At 43.1% G+C, this 18,013-nt stretch overlaps 2 protein-coding genes across 13 annotated transcripts in view; both read left to right on the top strand.

The window, feature by feature from the left end:
- The window catches only part of LOC6570217 (mitogen-activated protein kinase-binding protein 1), a 35,073-nt gene extending 23,228 nt beyond the window's left edge, over positions 1-11,845 (top strand). For 3 of the 12 annotated variants that reach the window (XM_043214526.1, XM_032741929.2, XM_043214527.1), the window contains 17 exons: positions 277-520; positions 591-800; positions 869-1,288; positions 2,007-2,729; positions 2,796-4,048; positions 4,114-4,421; positions 4,486-4,628; positions 4,887-4,931; positions 5,468-5,573; positions 5,862-8,675; positions 8,946-9,041; positions 9,135-9,280; positions 9,359-9,434; positions 9,507-9,578; positions 9,649-9,828; positions 9,987-10,143; positions 10,211-11,845. In XM_043214526.1, coding sequence (XP_043070461.1) covers positions 277-520; positions 591-800; positions 869-1,288; positions 2,007-2,729; positions 2,796-4,048; positions 4,114-4,421; positions 4,486-4,628; positions 4,887-4,931; positions 5,468-5,573; positions 5,862-8,675; positions 8,946-9,041; positions 9,135-9,280; positions 9,359-9,434; positions 9,507-9,578; positions 9,649-9,828; positions 9,987-10,143; positions 10,211-10,409 — 7,192 coding nt within the window. In that variant the 3' untranslated portion in view covers positions 10,410-11,845. Of the gene's footprint in view, positions 1-276; positions 521-590; positions 801-868; positions 1,289-2,006; positions 2,730-2,795; positions 4,049-4,113; positions 4,422-4,485; positions 4,629-4,886; positions 4,932-5,467; positions 5,574-5,861; positions 8,676-8,945; positions 9,042-9,134; positions 9,281-9,358; positions 9,435-9,506; positions 9,579-9,648; positions 9,829-9,986; positions 10,144-10,210 lie in introns of those variants that run through there. The other 9 variants (XM_043214528.1, XM_043214525.1, XM_032741930.2 and 6 more) reach the window with 5 other exon arrangements.
- An 87-nt stretch (positions 11,846-11,932) lies between these two features.
- On the top strand, positions 11,933-12,938 carry LOC116805336 (protein lifeguard 1). The gene is made up of 3 exons (XM_032736634.2): positions 11,933-12,118; positions 12,189-12,437; positions 12,508-12,938. The coding sequence occupies exons 1-3, from the start codon at positions 12,011-12,013 to the stop codon at positions 12,862-12,864; spliced, it is 714 nt and encodes a 237-aa protein (XP_032592525.1). The 5' UTR covers positions 11,933-12,010; the 3' UTR covers positions 12,865-12,938.
- The last annotated feature ends 5,075 nt before the right edge of the window (positions 12,939-18,013 follow it).

Below are 18,013 nucleotides of genomic sequence, written 5' to 3'. Positions count from 1 at the left end.
GGTTGGATAAGCATGCATTTCTTTAGCCTCTTTTGCTGTAGGTTATAGGTTCAAGTCAGTCAACTATGAAATGGCAGTCAATAGCACGAATTGGGGACAAATGAGATTTGTGCCCAGCTGAGAACATTTGAGATGACATGCACGCTGTGTTATCCTTTTCAGCCTGGCCAAGGGCGCATTCAAATGCCAACTTGGCAGCATGCTGAATGTCATTTTTATATTATTGCCATGCAGTACTACAACATTTTGTGCATTTATTCGCTTACCCCCAACCAGATGCACAGTGGTGCTGTTCAATGCCAAGCGGAATACACAGGCTTATCTGGTCAATACCTCCCGCAAGGGATTCACATGCGTGGCCTTCTCGCGATGCGGCCGTTATGTAGCCACAGGCGAGTGTGGCATCAATCCTGCCATCAAAGTCTGGGAACTGGAGACGCCCAATGGCAATCTGGATAACTGCAGCGGCGGCAACGTTGTCGCCGAGTTTGTGGATCACAAATATGCCGCCACATGTGTGGTAAGCACATTTAAATTTTGAAATATTCTTTACGCTCTCCTCTCTAATTGTATTTTGTGCTCCACCATAGGCATTTTCGCCCAATGGCAAGTACCTGGTCTCTGTGGGCTCGCAGCACGACATGATTGTCAATGTGTACGATTGGCGTGCCCATCTGAAAATGGCTTCCAACAAAATCAGCACCAAAGTGTCCGCCGTTTGTTTCGCTGAGGATGGCAGCTACTTTGTCACCGTGGGCATGCGTCACGTCAAATACTGGTACTTGGAGGGTGCACGTAAGGTAAGCAAACATTTTCAGCTTTCAGCATCATTACAATTGCTTCATTTAATGAATTCAATTTGTTGCAGTACAAAGATCCGGTGCCGCTAATGGGCCGCAGCGCCATTCTGGGCGATCTTCGCGACAATGACTTCTGTGCTGTGGCCTGCGGCAAGGGCATCTGTTCGGAGAGCACGTACGCCATCACACGGCAGGGTCACCTGGTGGAGTTCAGCTCGAGGCGGCTGCTCGACAAGTGGGTGCAGTGCCGCACCAGCAACGCCAGCTGCATTTGCGTCAACGAGCAATTTATTCTAGTTGGCTGCGCCGAGTCCATCATACGCATCTTTAATGCTGCCACTCTGGAATACGTGACAACCCTGCCTCGAACACATTACCTGGGCGTCGATGTCGCCCAGGGTATTCAGATCAATCACATTATGTCTGTGCCCCAGCAAGCCAAGTTTCCCGATTGTATTGCCATGGTCTTTGACGAGCAGCGTTCCAAGGTACAAAATCTTTCGCACAAACTGATTGTGAAACACAATCATATACTTCAAGAAGTTTTCATATAATTCGATTTTGTTAATCAATCGATAATCTAGCTTAAATTAACCAATTGAACTGACTGCAAAAGGCCAAAATTATTTGAAAGCTTATCTCAGACTGAGTGCCTCTGAAGACGAAAACTCAGAACATTTTACGCCAAAGTATATATAGAGATACATGGCTTGTGCGATTTATTTAATAATTAATCCATGGTCGAAAATTGTGTAGCTTAAAGTAAAACATTAGTTTAACTTCCAGTTATAAATTAAAGCAAACATTGCATTAGCTCCTTGATAAAGTATCTCATGTATACCGATAAGCGGAAATTTATTATCAAGTATCATTCTTAGATTGGACTCAACAAAAATTATTGTATAAAACAACATGAAAGAACATTTACAATAAGAAGGCACTCGAAGGAAACTAGTCAGTAGCGGACTCTGTCCATGAAGAGCTCTCAGGACACATTATAGCATAATGTCAGGGCTTATTAAGGAAACGACTTAGTATACCAGAGAAACATGTTATCAACCAGTTGTTGTTGAAGAGCTGTAAGTTGGGAGGGGGACACAGTAGATCTAACAGATCGCAGTGCACGAAGCCAACAATAATAATAAACTAATATTAAGAAACCATTTCAACACTTTTAAAACCACCTTTTGTTTGATGCATTTGCAGGTGAGCTGCGTCTACAACGATCACTCGCTGTACATCTGGGATCTGCGCGATGTGTCGCGAGTGGGCAAGTCGCACTCATTCCTGTATCACTCCACGTGCATTTGGGGCGTGGAGACTGTGCCATATAACGTAGAGCGCGAGCCATCGCAGACGTTGCCCGAGGACTGTTTTGTGACATGCTCATCGGATGATACGATACGCGTGTGGGGCCTAGACAGTTGTGCCAACAATGAGATATATCGCAAGAATATCTACTCCAAAGACCTACTCAAGATCATCTACAGCGACGACGAGTTGCAGTACATCAAGGATCAGGGCTCCTCGCTCTTCGACAAAACGGGCAACTCCAGCTACGATGGACGCAACGGTGTGCGCTGCATCAAAATCAGTCCCGAGCTGCAGCACTTGGCCAGCGGTGATCGCTGTGGCAACATACGTGTCTACAGCCTGACAAATCTCAAGTTGCTGACCACCATCGAGGCGCATGAGTCGGAGGTGCTGTGTCTGGAGTACTCAAATGATAAGATTGAACGAAAGCTGCTCGCCAGCGCCAGTCGCGATCGTCTCATCCATGTGTTCGATGTGTCGCAGAATTATCTGCTGCTGCAGACCTTGGATGATCACAGCTCCTCGATCACGTCCATCAAATTTGTGGGCGCTGGCCTCAATTTTCAGATGATCAGCTGCGGGGCAGACAAGTCAATTATGTTTCGCAGTTTTCAGGTAAGCTGTGTGTGTGTTGTTGGTGTTTATCAAGAAATGCAATCTTACATCGTTGATTTATTGCAGGGTAACATTTTTATGCGCGGCACGAACACGTCGGGAAAGACAACGCTCTACGACATGGAGGTAGACTCGAATGCCAAGCATATTTTGACCGCTTGCCAAGATCGCAATGTTCGTGTCTATGGCACTCAGAATGCGAAGCAAACGAAAACCTTTAAGGGCTCCCACTCGGAGGAGGGCAGTCTGATCAAGTTGAGTCTGGATCCGAGCGGCATTTATGTGGCCACCTCCTGCACGGATAAGACGCTCGCCGTCTACGATTACTACTCCAGCGAGTGCATGGCACGCATGTACGGCCACAGTGAGCTGGTGACGGGTCTGAAGTTCACCAACGATTGTCGCCACCTCATCTCGGCCAGTGGCGATGGCTGCATATTCATCTGGCAGGTGCCGCACGACATGATCGTCACAATGCAGGCACGCATGTCCCAGCAGCGACTGCGCTCCGGCATTGCACCGCTGCAACGTCAAGTGGCGCCCATCTCGCCACCGGATGCCATTGTGGTGGAGTCACCCACCAGCGAACTGGAGCACCAGCAGCTGTCGCCCAAGTTCATAGTGCCCGAGGAGCCGCAATCGAATCGCAATACCTATCGGCTCTCGGACGTTGGCCAGCTGCCCCAGTGGGCCATGCGCAAGGCGGCGGCGGCAAACTCGGAGAGCGGCGCCCTATCCATACCCACGCCACTTGTTAGCGGCTTGTCGTCTGCCACGCTGCACACGGCCTCGTCCATGGGCAACCTGAGTTCAGCGTCCAGTCAACAGCTGGGCGTGAAGGCGCCCCGGCCACGTGGACGCTGGTCACAGCGCAGCCAGCTGGAAACGGAGGATGTGCGCTCGAATTCGGAGAGTCCGTTGGGCACTGTCTCCTCGGTGGGTGGTCATAGCGCGACCAATGTACAAACCTCTGATTATAATAGCGCCTCTTCCAAGGACATTATGTTCAATCAGACGTATCTGAGCGAGGACTCGTCCATTGACTCGGGCATGGAGACGCGGCGCGAACTCATGTTCATTGGCAGCAACAACAATGGCACCATCTCCACCGTCTCAGCTGCCACGGCATCCAGCAATGGTGCCCCAGCCACCGTTGGAGTTGGTCAGCAGCGTCTCCAGCCCGATAAGCGCAAGGTTGGACTCCGCTTCGACACACACAGTCACGATCACGACGGCGATGTGGAGGACATTTCGGATGGCGAACGCACCAGCTCAGATCATGGCATGTTCTACAACAATATGTTGCCCAGCACGCCAACGTAAGATCAGTTTACCTTTAGTCTTAATTGCAAATTAAGTTAATTAAACCATTTTTGCTTTGCAGGGACTTCAAGGTGACCGCCATGAATGAGGATGAGCTGCGAAAATCGGTGCGTCGCCAAAAGTTTGAGAAAACCGGTCTTCAATTGGCCACCGCCGGCAATGGCAGCTCGCACACGGCAAGCACCGGAACTGGGACGGGCACATCGGACACGGAGGACGAGGGCTCCACGCCCAGTGCGGAGAATGCGGAACGGTCACTGGCCTCAACGTTGGGCGGCAGCTCTGAAAATTTGCCACAGACCACGAATAGTTTTCTGCATGCGGCATTGCCGGAAGGACCGGGCACGTTGCTGGAGCGTGGCACAAGCAGTAGGCTTACCTAATTGGCTTCATTTCCCATTCATGTTCGTAATCACAGATTTGTTGCTTTCAGGTCGTCGCAGCATCAGTGCCAAGCACAATACTGAAAATGGAAAGGTTGTCCCAGCGCCGCCTACCATCACAAAGTCATACACAAGCACCAAGAAGGAGGAGCTGCTGCAGGTCATCAACAAGGTCAAACAGCAGCTGGAGAATGTGAGTAGAGACAGACAGATGGCTGGTCATCTTATATATTTCTATTTTTTCTGTTTTTTATTTAATTTCTGTTTTCTATGTCTACATTTTATTTTCGTTTTCGTTTTCCCCTCTAAATATGTGTTTATTTTTTTGCGTATTGCTTCGGTGTCTGTCTCGTTCCACACACAACCAAACACGTCCGGGTGAAAAAAAAACTCAACTCAAAAACAAAAACAAAAATCCGAATCAAATTCAAACCCCTTCCTCCACATTTAGGGTACGCGCAAAAATGACAGTAAAAAGTTAAATGTAATTGCCGAGGTGAGAAACCAACCGAGTTACCTAAGAGTTATTGTTGATGCTTTAACGACTGAATTGCTTCTCATAACGCTTGTTAAATACGCAAGCCCAAAACACGTTTGGACTCCATTTAACGACGACTACTAATACTAAGTTCATTCCCTACTAAACAGTAACTACAAAGTTGCAAATATAATGTTAAGTTGCGTTCCACTAAAAAATAGAATGAAACTAATAACTTAAACAGATTTAATGTCCAGCTAGCTTAGCAGCTTCGATTAGCGTGATAAATTATTGAAAAAAAAAAAAGTTTTTATATAACTACAAAATTTGTATATATTTTATTCGACGATTTGAAAACGCTGACTCAGAAAATCGAGCGTGTTATTCACTTGCTAACAAAAACCAACTACATGAAAAGAAAAACCTTCGCAAACTGGGTAAACTGCTGACATGGCTGCAGTCCAACTTGTTGACTCATTCATTGACTAATGCCTGCCACTTGTTAATTGGTCGCTATTCACTGATTGCATCTTGTTACTCTATAATCTTGACAGGTCGGCCATAGACCGCTGCGAGGCAGCCACAGCATTTCGGATCTGAGTCTGGCTGGCAATCTGGATGGGTCTCGCAACTCGGGGCCAGCACGCTATCAGAAGTCAGGTAAGGCTCAAAGTTATTCCAAAGCTAAAACCCAAATACGGATCGATTCCTTGATAACTGTAGGCTAATCCGTCCATTTTGCGACACATACTTTGTTTGCCTCGTCCACTCTCTCTCTCTCTCTCTCTCTCTTTAAACTTCTTTGTCTCTTTATTAATGATTGCTCTCCCTTGCGCTCACTATGTTGGTAAAAAATAATGTTGGTAAAAAAATCAATCAATCAACCGCAAAATCGTAAAACACTTATTTGTAACACTTACTGTTGATTATGTTGAATAACCCAACCAGTTGATTCCCATGATACTTCACAGTATATTAGTAGGTCCACTAACCCATCTGTAATGCAACATCAACAACAACAACAACATCTTCCTCAACCTCCATCAAAACAACAGCAACAACATCAGCCACAAGTCTCTGTTCAGCAATTCTTCAACTGTGCCGCGTCCAAATCGAAGCTGCAACAAAACTTTCAAACAATGCGCCAAGTGCAGCAGCATTATCCACCCTATCCGCATCATGTGGGCGTGCATCAGATCCACCCACCACCTGGTGTGCCCTTTGGTCACGGCAACGCCTCCTACGTCACCTCCTCGAACACATCCAGGCAACAGCCGAAGTACGCGGCACAAACAGCGCCCCGGTTGAGCGCCGCCAAGCGCAATCCAGCTGGCAACAATCGTCGTACCCCAAGCATTCTTAAGCATTACAAATCCTGTCCCGTTTCGCCTGTGCACGAGGAGGTGGAGTGGTCGGTGGAGTCGGAGCGTTCCATACCCACAGAGCCAAAGCGACACTCGGTCTATGCGGACGATGCACGGACAATTCTCGACATGATTCATATGGACACCGAGAAGATGATTGACGAGATAACGCGCAAATATGGTGATCTGGATGAGCCATCCAGATATGCTGCACTGCCCTCATCAGCCTCAATGCCGGCCAATTTGCGTGCCCTGGACGGCTCCACAGGCGATACAACGCCAACGGCGACGCCACCCCAAAGCGGACGCACCCAGTATTATGTTTACCGCGAGATCTATCAGTGCGAGCGGAAAGTCTCCCTCTCGGACATCCTGAAGCCCGATCAGTTTGCTGCCACTCAGCAGCAACAGCTGCAGCAGCAGCAGCAGCGCCTCGAAGAGGCACGCTTCCTGGAGACACAGCGCCATTCCAGCGCCAGCTTCTTCCTCAGCAGCTCCGGCCAGCTGCCGCACGAGCTCAGCCAGGAGTCACTGCTATCCGACGGCGGCAGCTACTGCAACAGCCTGGAGAGCGTGCTCTCCGACGAGAGCGACTGCAAGAGTGCCCCACTGGAGCCGCCACTCCAAGCAATGCAGTGCCACGCCGGCATACGCAACTTCATAATCCACGGCCCGGTGTCCAAGTCGTACGGCAGCAGTCCCAATGCCTATGGCAGCTTTGACTACTATATGCGCCAGAAGACTTCGGCCAGAGCGGCAGCTGCCTTCGACAGTTTCGATGTGACCGGCTACAATCTGCAGCCCCTGAAGCCGTTGCCCAACTCCAAGACTTATCCACGTCTGGCCTCAGTTCCGCAACCGCAAGCAGCACCAGCTGGCGTGGAGCACATTCCCACAATGCGATCCAAGAACAAGCAGTACAATTCCGGAGTAAATAAAAGTCTCAGCACGGACTTTGCCCAGCAGCGTCAGCAGCGCAATTCAAATCCCCTCTCACAGTCCCACGCCCAACCATATAACCAAGCCCAAGTCCAATCCCACGCCCATTCACACGCCCATTCCCACTCTCAATCTCAATCTCAATCTGTATCTCAATCGCAATCCCGTTCCAATGACCAGTTGATGTTTGTGCGCAAACAAATGCCAAAACCTCCAATACCCGCTAAGCCCCACAATCTGGTGTCGACGCTGACCTGCAACGTGGAGAAGAAGCAGTCGTCCTGCGTGGGCAGCTCGAGAACGGCCAGCGTTGTGCGTCAATTCGAGCACAATCTGCTCAAGTTTGAGCGCGAGAAGCAGCGAGCCCAGCACCGTCCGCAGGCGGCCATGAGGAGTAGTGTTAGTAGTGGCGCCCTCGCCACGCACAGCTGCCTGAAGAAAGTGTCGCGCTTCGACACCAGGGACAGCAACAACTGGCGCGCCTCGAGTGTGAGGCAGAAGGCGCGTCCCAAGATCAGTGTTCGCTTCAATACCGTCTCGCAAATCAAGTATACGCCCAGTGCAAAGCGGGAGCGCGCCAATCTCAACGATGATGGGGACAGCAACAGCAACAGCAACAGCAATAGCAACAGCAACAACGAAATGGAGTCGGAGCTAGAGGCTACGCTGGATGAGCAGCAGAGTCATGATATGATGGATGCACCCATCGTGGGCAGTTTGCCAAGCAACTATGGAGCCGAGCGGAGTTTTGAAATGTTCTTTGCCGAGAATGGGAATGCGCCCGAGAATCTGGAGCATATGCACAGCCTGAAGCTGTACACAAAGCCACAGCTGCAGGCAGTGGTGGACGAGGTGCAGCTGGAGCGAGCCAAGCACAAAAAGAACATGGACAATGTGGAGCGTTGCTCGGGTGCCGGCAACTCCACCAGCCACCAGTGCCAAAACATAGCCAAGAAGATTGACATCATCGAGAAGCTAATTGGCATGGAGGAGCGCAAAATGGAGCAGATACGCATGGCGACAGAGACACGCTTGCGTCCCTTTGCCTGCAACTCGAAGCAGAAGGGTTACGTGAAGAGTCTGACTATGAACTTTGATATGCTGGCCCGGGCCCAGGATCAGCAGCAACTCGCGGAGCAGCTGTTGCCCTCCAGCGATGCGGATCTCTGTGCATATGCTCGACACATTCGTCGGAACTGCAGCTTGCCGGATGTGCTTGAGAGCGCTGACTTTAACTATCACGATAATGGCAGCAACGATGTCGAACTAGCCAAGGAAGTGGTTGCCGATGACGAAGACGATGCAGATGATGATGATGACGACGACGATGACGCTGATGATGATGATGATGATGTTGCAAGCAACCAAAGACGCATTTACCATGAGCGCAATGCAAATGTGAATGCTAATGGCGCTAAAGATGATGATCATCAGGAGTTGAGCGTTGAGCGCCTAAAAGGTTTGAACGTTTGAGCCTCGATGTTGTACTACAAATTACTACAGAACAAGCACAAAGATTATTGTTTTTTTTTTTTGTTGACTCTCCACCATCTCCACTCATCATCATTTTGTACTCGGGAATATCCTTGATATTTGCGCACCCATTTTTGTTAGAGCTTTTTTGGTTGACGTTCTCATTTTTGCTACCCACACGAAAGAAACCATTTACGTTGCACCACTGACCAGCATGCTCGACCCGCGACTAATAACCGTCTACACCTACTTACAGGTAATCCCAAAGTGCTCAATCCCATACCCATTGAGGAGTCGTCGATTCGTCGCGCCTGCTCCCTGAGTGATCTGCATATGGGCAACTTTGGCAAGCGTAAGGCCCACCAATATAACCAATCACTGCTCCCATTTGCTAAAACTAATCACCTCATTCCGCTCTCTGTTTCTCTAACTCTTCCATAAACAGCCAGCAAGTCCAATGGAACACCACAGAAGCCCACAGCTCAGCATCGGAGCAGTAACATTACCAGATCCGCCAGCAAACGGAATAGTCAGCAAGGCAAATCAGGTCTGGGCGCCTCCAGCAACTCAATGAATGTGCTCAATCAGGTTGTAAGTAGTAAAGCAAAACATTTAACATTTAATGTTTTCAAACCAAACTTAAATGAAATCAAAACCTTTTCCATATAGAGTGACTCGGAGCCGGAGGACAGCAATCGAATGCGCAGTGCGTCAAATGGACAGAGTCGCAGCAATGGACCCACGGGTAGGTTTCAAACTTAAGCACAAATTGCTTTTGTTTATACATTGAACCGTATTAATTAATGGCTTATTTTAGCTGCCAATCGACAGTACAGCAGCAAGATAAACAACGCCAACAGCAATCGACGCAAGACGCCATTCAGCAGTGGTAATTATAATGATTAGACATTTATCTCAAAACCATAATAATAATATATATTTTTTTTAAATAATTTTAGCAATGCCAGATGACTCCAGTTCGGAGGAGACGCCCAGTATTGCTGCCAGCAATAAACCCATTGTGCCACCCAGGCCTCGCAATTTGGGTTTCGATCACAAGAACAAAATGAACAGCAATACTCCCAATAATGCGACTAAGCAGCGAGTCGGCAGCGTTGAGGACTACGAGGTTGCAGAGTGTGAGTAGCCAACCAACTGCAACCAATATGAGAATGATCTAGTCGAGGGTAACAAATCGAGTGAGAGCTCGACTAGCAGACAAACGTTCGACTACATCACTCTTATTTGTTCTTCCGTTCACCAAATTAATCTATTTTTATTTTTTGTCTTAATACAGCTGAGGCCCAGGTGCACAATGTGATCAATAAGCTTTATACGACCACGCAGGCGGCGATGAAGCTGCACGCGAATCTGAAGAACTCGTTGCTATTACAGGAATTGGAAAAGGCTGTGATTATGTCTCGTGATATGCTTGGAAACATCACTCACAATCGGTAATGCTTAAGCCTGCGACCGAATTGAATACTAGATAATATTTAAAATATATCTATTAAATTGCAGACAAAACGAGAAAACTCTGCCGAACAACAATCATAGTGGTGGAGGAGGTGAAATCGGAGGTGGAAACAATCGTGAACAGCAATCAGGAACCGGCAATCTGAACAATGGCGACTATCTGATGATGGTCAATAACTGTGCCGATTTATTGAGCAACTTGCGAGTCAAGCACAAACCCGATGAGTTTGAGAATACCTCCTAGTGTGTAGCGACTATATTAGGTTAATTAACTAATTTCAACTAAATGGGTTTAAACTAACTAATATTTATTTAAAACAACAACAACAAACAACAAAAAACAAACAGAAAACTCAACCATTTAACTGGAAAATGGCAAACAACAAGACAACTACAACTACAACTAAATTCAGCACCTACTACTAATTTGTAATTAATATTCATTAATAGATAATGTAAAGATTTAATTCGTTTTTAGTCAAGTTTGTAGCACTTAAGTATTTGTTTATTTGTGCGTGTGCATTTTTTGTTTGGGCCCTTATTTATATAAGAATCATATTTGTATAGCGTGAGTCCAATTCTTTACGTGTTAGGGTCAATAAGCAATTCATATATGTTAAGTGTTATTTTAGTTAAGGGCGTATAAAAAAAAAGACGAAAGCAAAGCCTAAAAACAGAACTGTAAAGGACGCCCAGATTTATGCGTCTTCTATCTGCGTTTGCTTGTTTTTCTTTTTTTGTTTTTTTTTTTTTTTTTTTTGTTAATGAATTTGTCATTCATATTCCATGTAAAAGACGCAAACTCAATAAGATTATCTGACAAGAAATTGTTGTATGAAAACTGCATATTCAAGTTTATATAATGCGCCACTTGAGCGATAAACAGGCAACAAATTCAGACAAATATGACTTTGAATTATGAAGTGCTTATATAGAGACGTGCATTTGAATAATCGCCGATGACTTCCAAGAATATAATGGTTTTTTGTTTTTTAAGAAGAACATTTACAATTTACATGAAACTACTTGAAAGCACTCTGTTCTGTACATTAATAGTTAATTATTTAATTGTATTTACTACACTTATATCTAAACTTGCAACTAAAACTCGTTTAAAATGTATTAGACTTAAACATAAACAATAAACAATAAAATAATGTAAATCTAAATACAATTTATGCAAACTAACTTAATCTAGAACAAGCGATAATTCAAATTATTTATGTCTTATGTCACTTATGCTACTTATTCTAAAACTAAAACGAAAACTAAAACTAAAAGATTACTAATTCGAAAGCGAGTAATACAAAATGCATAATTTTTGAAAATAATAACAACGCTTTGAATTTTTCTCACTTCAATTCAATTAACAACTAAAATCTCATCAAACTCCAGGCAACTTTATGCTAAATTCGATTTATCTCTCAAGTTGCTTAGTGCTTTGACTGGCCTGCAAGACGACTCCGACCTATGCAATAAAAATGCTGTACACATAATATGTATGGACAAATACATACATACAATAATGTGTATTTTATATGATGGGTAGTGGCAAAACCAAATAATATCAAATTACGTTACAATATACTCGAACTAAAACCAATTAAGCATTAAAGCAAATTATTAATTGTGAGACTATACAAAAATAAATAACTTGATATTTGGCAGTGACTTGAAAAATCGCAGTTTCAATCAAAACGAGTCCGCTCAGCATGAAATCAAATCTCTCCACTGAAGCACTTTTTACTTTCCCGATCTAGTTAGTTATCTAGAGAACTTAACAAATGAAAACAAATAAATATTGCATGAACAAATACTCAATAAATACACAAAATACTATACGATATGCAAGCCTGGGGCCGCACGGAAAATGAGGATATTGATTTTGACACCGACTGGGATGACGAGCCGACGCGGCGTCATTTTATCAGCAAAGTATGCAGTATCCTTGCCGTAAGTACATATATATATATATATGCAACTAATTTGAATACATTGTTTGCCATTGATACTTTCTTGACAGTTGGAACTGGCAGTTACTGCCGTAATCACGTCCGTATTTATTTTCAATGAAGATGCCAAATTTTGGTTATACGATCACATATATATATTTATTGTGGGAGCTGTAGGGGCTGCCATAATATCTTTTGTACTATTTTGTTATCGATCTGTAGCCCGAACAGTTCCCATCAATTACATTTTGCTAATAGCGTTCACGTTATTTCAATCCATCATAGTCAGCTGTATCTGCATTTTTTATAGCACAGATAAGGTAAGTTTTACATGCGATAAGCTCCTCGATTAGCATCTTTTGTGTCCTTTTTCATTATAGCATTTTTCAGATCTTTTATGCGCTGGGCATCACGATTGCCGTTTGTGTGGGACTTGCCCTATTCGCGATTTTTGCACCATGCGATTTTACTGGATGTGGACCCTACCTGTGCGTGCTAATGATAGTCTTGGTACTTCTGGGCTTGCTTATGTTTTTCATAAAATCCAAAATATTGGTTTGGATTTATGTTGGCTTGGGACTACTTCTATTTTCATTGTATCTTGTCTATGATATACAATTGATGGTCGGCAAGCGTAGAAATCAGTACAGCGAGGACGATTATATTATTGCTGCGCTAAGCATTTATATCGATGTAATTCACATCTTTATTTACATTTTGACAATATTTGGCTTGCTGGACAACTAAATTGAATCATCTATGAATATATGCGCTAGGTTCATGTAAATAAATATCCACTTTGTATGCCAAAGCACTCTGATTAGATTAATTGAGATGAGAATACCTGCCAATTACACCTATACGGAAGCAATAAAACAGTATTAAATCTATATCGAAGAGCTGACCATCGCAGCAGGTGACAAATGCACCACCCTTCGGGATACTCAAAACTCAAATGGATCTGTTGTGCTTCCTCGCTTTTCAAATTGTTGCGTAACTTTGCCCCAGCAAGTGTTCGACTCCTGTTCCTGTTGCTGTTGCTGTTCCTGTCAGTGCTCCTGTCCCTTTCAGCTGGCAAAAGTGCCTCTTTGGTTGTTCAGTTAGTTCATTGTTGACCCAATGCCACAGCCAAAGCGAGTACATACGTCGATTGCCATTGATACTTTCCCATTCGCATTGGGGTTTAATTAACTTGTGTCAATATTGAACTAAGCAACAGCCTGAACCCCTGCTTCGCTCTTAATTGGTGGAGGGTTCGTACCGAAGCAAGTTGTGCACACCTTGTCTTTATTAAACATAATACAGTATTCTAATTTTGTAGTAAACTGTGTATCGGAAAACTTTCCACAGCCATTACTTTATCCCAACTAAAAGCATTGCCATTATGATCATGGTTTGGCATCAAAATTGACACTGAATTTAAATATCGAAACTCAATACTATTGTGATCAAGTTTTAACCTCTGCTTTACTTATTAGTATAGAAATAGATAGTCAAATAGATGGCCGTTGCTATATCGACATGAATAGGTATATATATCACAATTGAGCATTTTCTCCTCGAGCAGTTCAACTTTTATCCTGGCCTGTACATTTACTTGTAATATCTTTATTTTTCCAATCTATTTTCTAACTCTAACTCGGCCATATCCATAGCTATTGGGGTAAAAATTGTACTCGTGGAGGAAAATGTTAAAATCCTTGTTTTCTCAGTAACTGCAAAAACTGAGCTGACCTTCGTCCACTTTAGCTCTTTTCTTTGTTTAAAAAGAATAAACAACTTGTAAATATGTACATAAACTGCACATAAATTCTATTAAACAATAGTTGAGCAATTGTATGTGATAATTGAATTAATTATATTCATAATTATACTAGAAACAACCTGGCAAAAGCCAAAACGACTCGTCTGCATAGAATCATTAGTCAGATACTGGACATGATCAAGAATATATATCTCAGAGGACGATGGAGTAATTTGCACTAGAGCACTGCAACATCTTATTTCAGCGGATATTCGTTGTATCTTTAACTAATATATTTTAATTAAAACTTATATACAAAAGTTATTCATACGAATACAAGCATTCTCATATATATGCATATATCATGTATGTAGTATTTCTCAACTACGGTTAGTTAGAGCTGGTTACTGCACATACACCATAGTCGTCCAAGGCATTCTCAGTTGGTATCTGTGTGCAGTTGGCAAGTATTCTTTCAGCAGCGACCAAGTGTGGCTGGGGAATGAAGAGGCAGGGGTAGAGGCAGTTGTTCCATTTCCCAGACAAGACACAAGTTATGGCAATGAATATATATGTATATATATAAATATATATGTGTGTTTGTGTGTGTAAGTGTGATGATGTTCCATTGATGCTTGGCAACACATTGAAATGCATTCAACTTAATGTAACGCGGCTCAATTAGTTCGGTTCAGCAGCTTCCAATGCAGATTTCCAGCGATCCGGGATACCATCCAGCACCGTCGCCATTGTCGCCCAACGCAATCGTTGTCAGTCAGCTTTATGTCAACTTCTTATACGCTTTTTCACACCCAGGACTCATAAAAGGACACGCCCAGTCATACAAAACAGTCAGTCAGTCAGTCACTCGCCTTGCTGCCCATTTGTGCTGCCTGACGAGTTATGAATATGTTCTAGATAAGTACATATTATATATGTATGGCCTGCTCTGGTCTGGTCTTTAAGTATCCACCTCTAGTTTTAGGTGAAGTATCGCATTCATGACGCTTTGAGTGCAAATGTGTGCTGATGCCGTTTCACAGGTTCATTATTTTATTAATTAGTTAACAAACAAAAACACACACAACGCAGACCATTCAAATTAAAACTGTCTTCAAGCTTTTATTTATTTTATAAGGACTATAACTTTGTTCCAATTATAATAAAGTTTTGCATATATTGGAGTATGTGAAATAGTGTGAAGAAAGCATTTGAGACCACTTCAATTATATATTTTCATATATTTTTATTTATATATTCTTGCAGTTATTGTTCACACTGATCCTAATTGGAAAACTATTTTTCCTCATCAAATTCGAACAGTCAAAAATTGTGTTTTTTATTAAATATTCTGTACAATTATTAACTATAAAAGACTAAAAAGTAAATAAAAATCGATCTAAATTTATATTTTATTTTAAGGCAGTCAATTTAAGTTATGTTTATTTTTATTTATGTTATAATGTAGTCGTTAAGAATCGAGATACAATTATCCCAATGTTTTAGATCTGTAATAACGTTAATGGAATAAAAATAAATGATTTGATTACCTAAACAAGAAGTGATTTGACATCAAGGATAACATTGTAAGGGTTAGGTGATCAGGGATAACCTAATAATGGTTAGGAGTTAGCAGATATCATATTATTTGAAGCATATTGATAAATTCACACTTTTTTTGGGCTTTGGCAGTGATACAATCAAACTGCAACCCCAGTTGCTACAGGCATGCTGGATTAAGGGACGCTTTTGAGTCCTGCGCGCCACCAAACAAGGACTTTGTCACTTATAACTTATAGCTGGAAGTAACATGTTCCGAATACTTTACTGTCTGCTCTACATCGTCGAGCTGTCACACCCTCACATTCAGTAGATATGGGGGGAGAGGGGATGGTGTGTCATAGGTGTGGGATAGTGTCACCTCGACAATTAACGGCACAATTACCAACAATGCCAACATGTTGTTGACAACGCCGAACCACGCCCGTGCAGCGTTAAGTGTTTTTGCCAGCACATTGTTGGCGCAGCAAATGATACACTTACTTTTTTCCATGCCCATAATCATAGCGCGTGAGTTTTGCGTCCCCAGCTCCCCCAGCCAGTTGCAAGACGCAACACCCCTTGTAATTCAAAAGAAAATGCAGCTTTAGCTTTTTAAAAAATTGTAATCACAACATATTGCACAATACAAGTATGATGTACTCGTGCACTCGCCGAAGCGATAAAGATACAAAGCTGATAGGTCACAGCATTTAGCCAAGATGCGCGTGGCAGACAGAGAAAGAGCGAGAGTGAGCTAAAGAGAGAGAGAAAGAGAGAGAGATAGAGAGAGAAAGCTGACAGCAGCGAGGCAACAATGCTCCTCCTGTCCTGTCCAGCTGTCTGACTCAGATCACTTAAGAACGTAATCATATCCGGAAGAGATTATGCTGCAATTTACGCTCGAATGCGCCGCACTCTTGAGGGGTTGAGCTGGGGCCCCCCTTCGACCTCACTTTATTGTCCTTGCAGGAGGACTCTCTGCTCTCATTGTTGTAGGTGATAAGCGCAGTCGACATTAACAGCGCTATGCAATTTTTCATCATTCTGCTTTTTCCCGTTGCGGTTCATGTTAAACAATGGAATTGGATTATACATATATATATATAGATATATATTTCATCGTTTTTTTTTTTTTAATTCTCGATGGCAAAGTGCTTAACCGCCGCTGAACGAGAGACATGTTGTTGTCTCCATTGTTTCGTGTTCGAGTTGTTTTGATACAATTTCCATTCGTTTTTTCGTCTTGTTTCGCTTTTTATCATGGCAGGCGTGGTGCAGATTGTGCCCCGATAAAAATTATTAATATGCACAAAACGCTAGACATTTGGAGCAAATTTGCAGCAATGGCGCCTTTGGAATTGTTTATGCGGTGTAAACAATTTGGGGGACATAAACAAGCCTTGCGCTGACAATAAATATGAAGTGCGAAACATGAAGTATGAGATGCAATTATATTTTCAATGGATTCATAATTACCTCATCCAACCTTGTAATTATACCAATAACTTGCTGAGATTGTGATTATAATTACATTTTAGGAATTACAAATAGTCGAGAAGCATAGATAAATTTGCATCGATAATATTTTAATTCTACTTGAAAATAGATAACTTTGCATCGTTAATATTTTAATTATGTTTGAAAATCTATAAATCTATATTATAATAAATGTTTCTATGTTTTCAATACTATTCTGTAGATTCAGATGACTCTTTTTGGTTTTAACTTGATTTTTCTGTTGACCTATTGCAACTGCACAATAAAGCGACTTAATTAAATTAAATTAAATTAAATTTCCGATCAGTCATCTGAAAGAGAGTAAAACATTGGCAGCTACTATAAAAGAAGACTTGGCTTCTCATTTATTATATTTATTTATTATTACTTGCATTGTCTCTGATCAAAATTGGCTCTATGGAGGCAGAAAAGCATTGGCTTTATGATCGCTACCCTCACATATCTTCATAATACCACTTCTAACAATTTGAACAAAAGCATATCAAGAAATTACCTAGTTAAACAAACAATTTCCCTTTTTTGGGAATGCCAACAGAAAATTGACAGCTACCACATATCAATTAATTAGCTTAATTAATGCCATCGACTGGCAGGGTAACCAGTCATTTTGGGCCAAGGAAGTGCCAAGGATATCATGCTTAGGCGCATCGGAAAGTGGAGAATTATCTGCATAAGATCTGCACAGTTGGGGGTAGATGGGCTGGTGGACTGGTGGGCTGGTGGGCAGCCAGTGAGCTAAAAGCCGAGACTTCAATTAGCCAAATAAGGCGGCACATTGTGTCAATGTGATTGCGGATGTCTAATGGCTAACGGATGGTTGCAGTAGATGAAATGAACCTGTGGCGAAAGGCCACTCAAATTGTCGTTTGGGCGTGCATAAAGCAAACATCAAAAGGAATCAAATCAGCGCGCGGACAACATGACAACAAGTGAAGGACCATTGACGTCAAAATTGGGGGTTGGCCTTCGACTCATCAAGCCTGATGCTGATGCTGATGCCGGTGATACAAATCATCTCAACCAACTAGATTCAAAAGAATGCCGCGAGGCGGTGTCAAAAGTCATCTCAATTCGTTTTTTATTATTTTGGCA

The sequence above is a fragment of the Drosophila grimshawi genome, unplaced genomic scaffold (genome assembly GCF_018153295.1).
Source record: "Drosophila grimshawi isolate 15287-2541.00 unplaced genomic scaffold, ASM1815329v1 contig_1377, whole genome shotgun sequence".
Classification (NCBI taxonomy): domain Eukaryota; kingdom Metazoa; phylum Arthropoda; class Insecta; order Diptera; family Drosophilidae; genus Drosophila; species Drosophila grimshawi.
Note: the sequence above shows the minus strand (reverse complement) of the source record. Positions and strands in the feature narration are given on the sequence as shown.

Bases quoted from the DNA above. Each gene is read 5' to 3' on its own strand.
- LOC116805336 (XM_032736634.2), top strand. From the start codon at position 12,011: ATGCAAGCCTGGGGCCGCACGGAAAATGAGGATATTGATTTTGACACC. The intron at 12,119-12,188 runs GTAAGTACATAT...CTTTCTTGACAG, and splicing joins AAGTATGCAGTATCCTTGCC to TTGGAACTGGCAGTTACTGC. The intron at 12,438-12,507 runs GTAAGTTTTACA...AGCATTTTTCAG, and splicing joins TTTTTTATAGCACAGATAAG to ATCTTTTATGCGCTGGGCAT.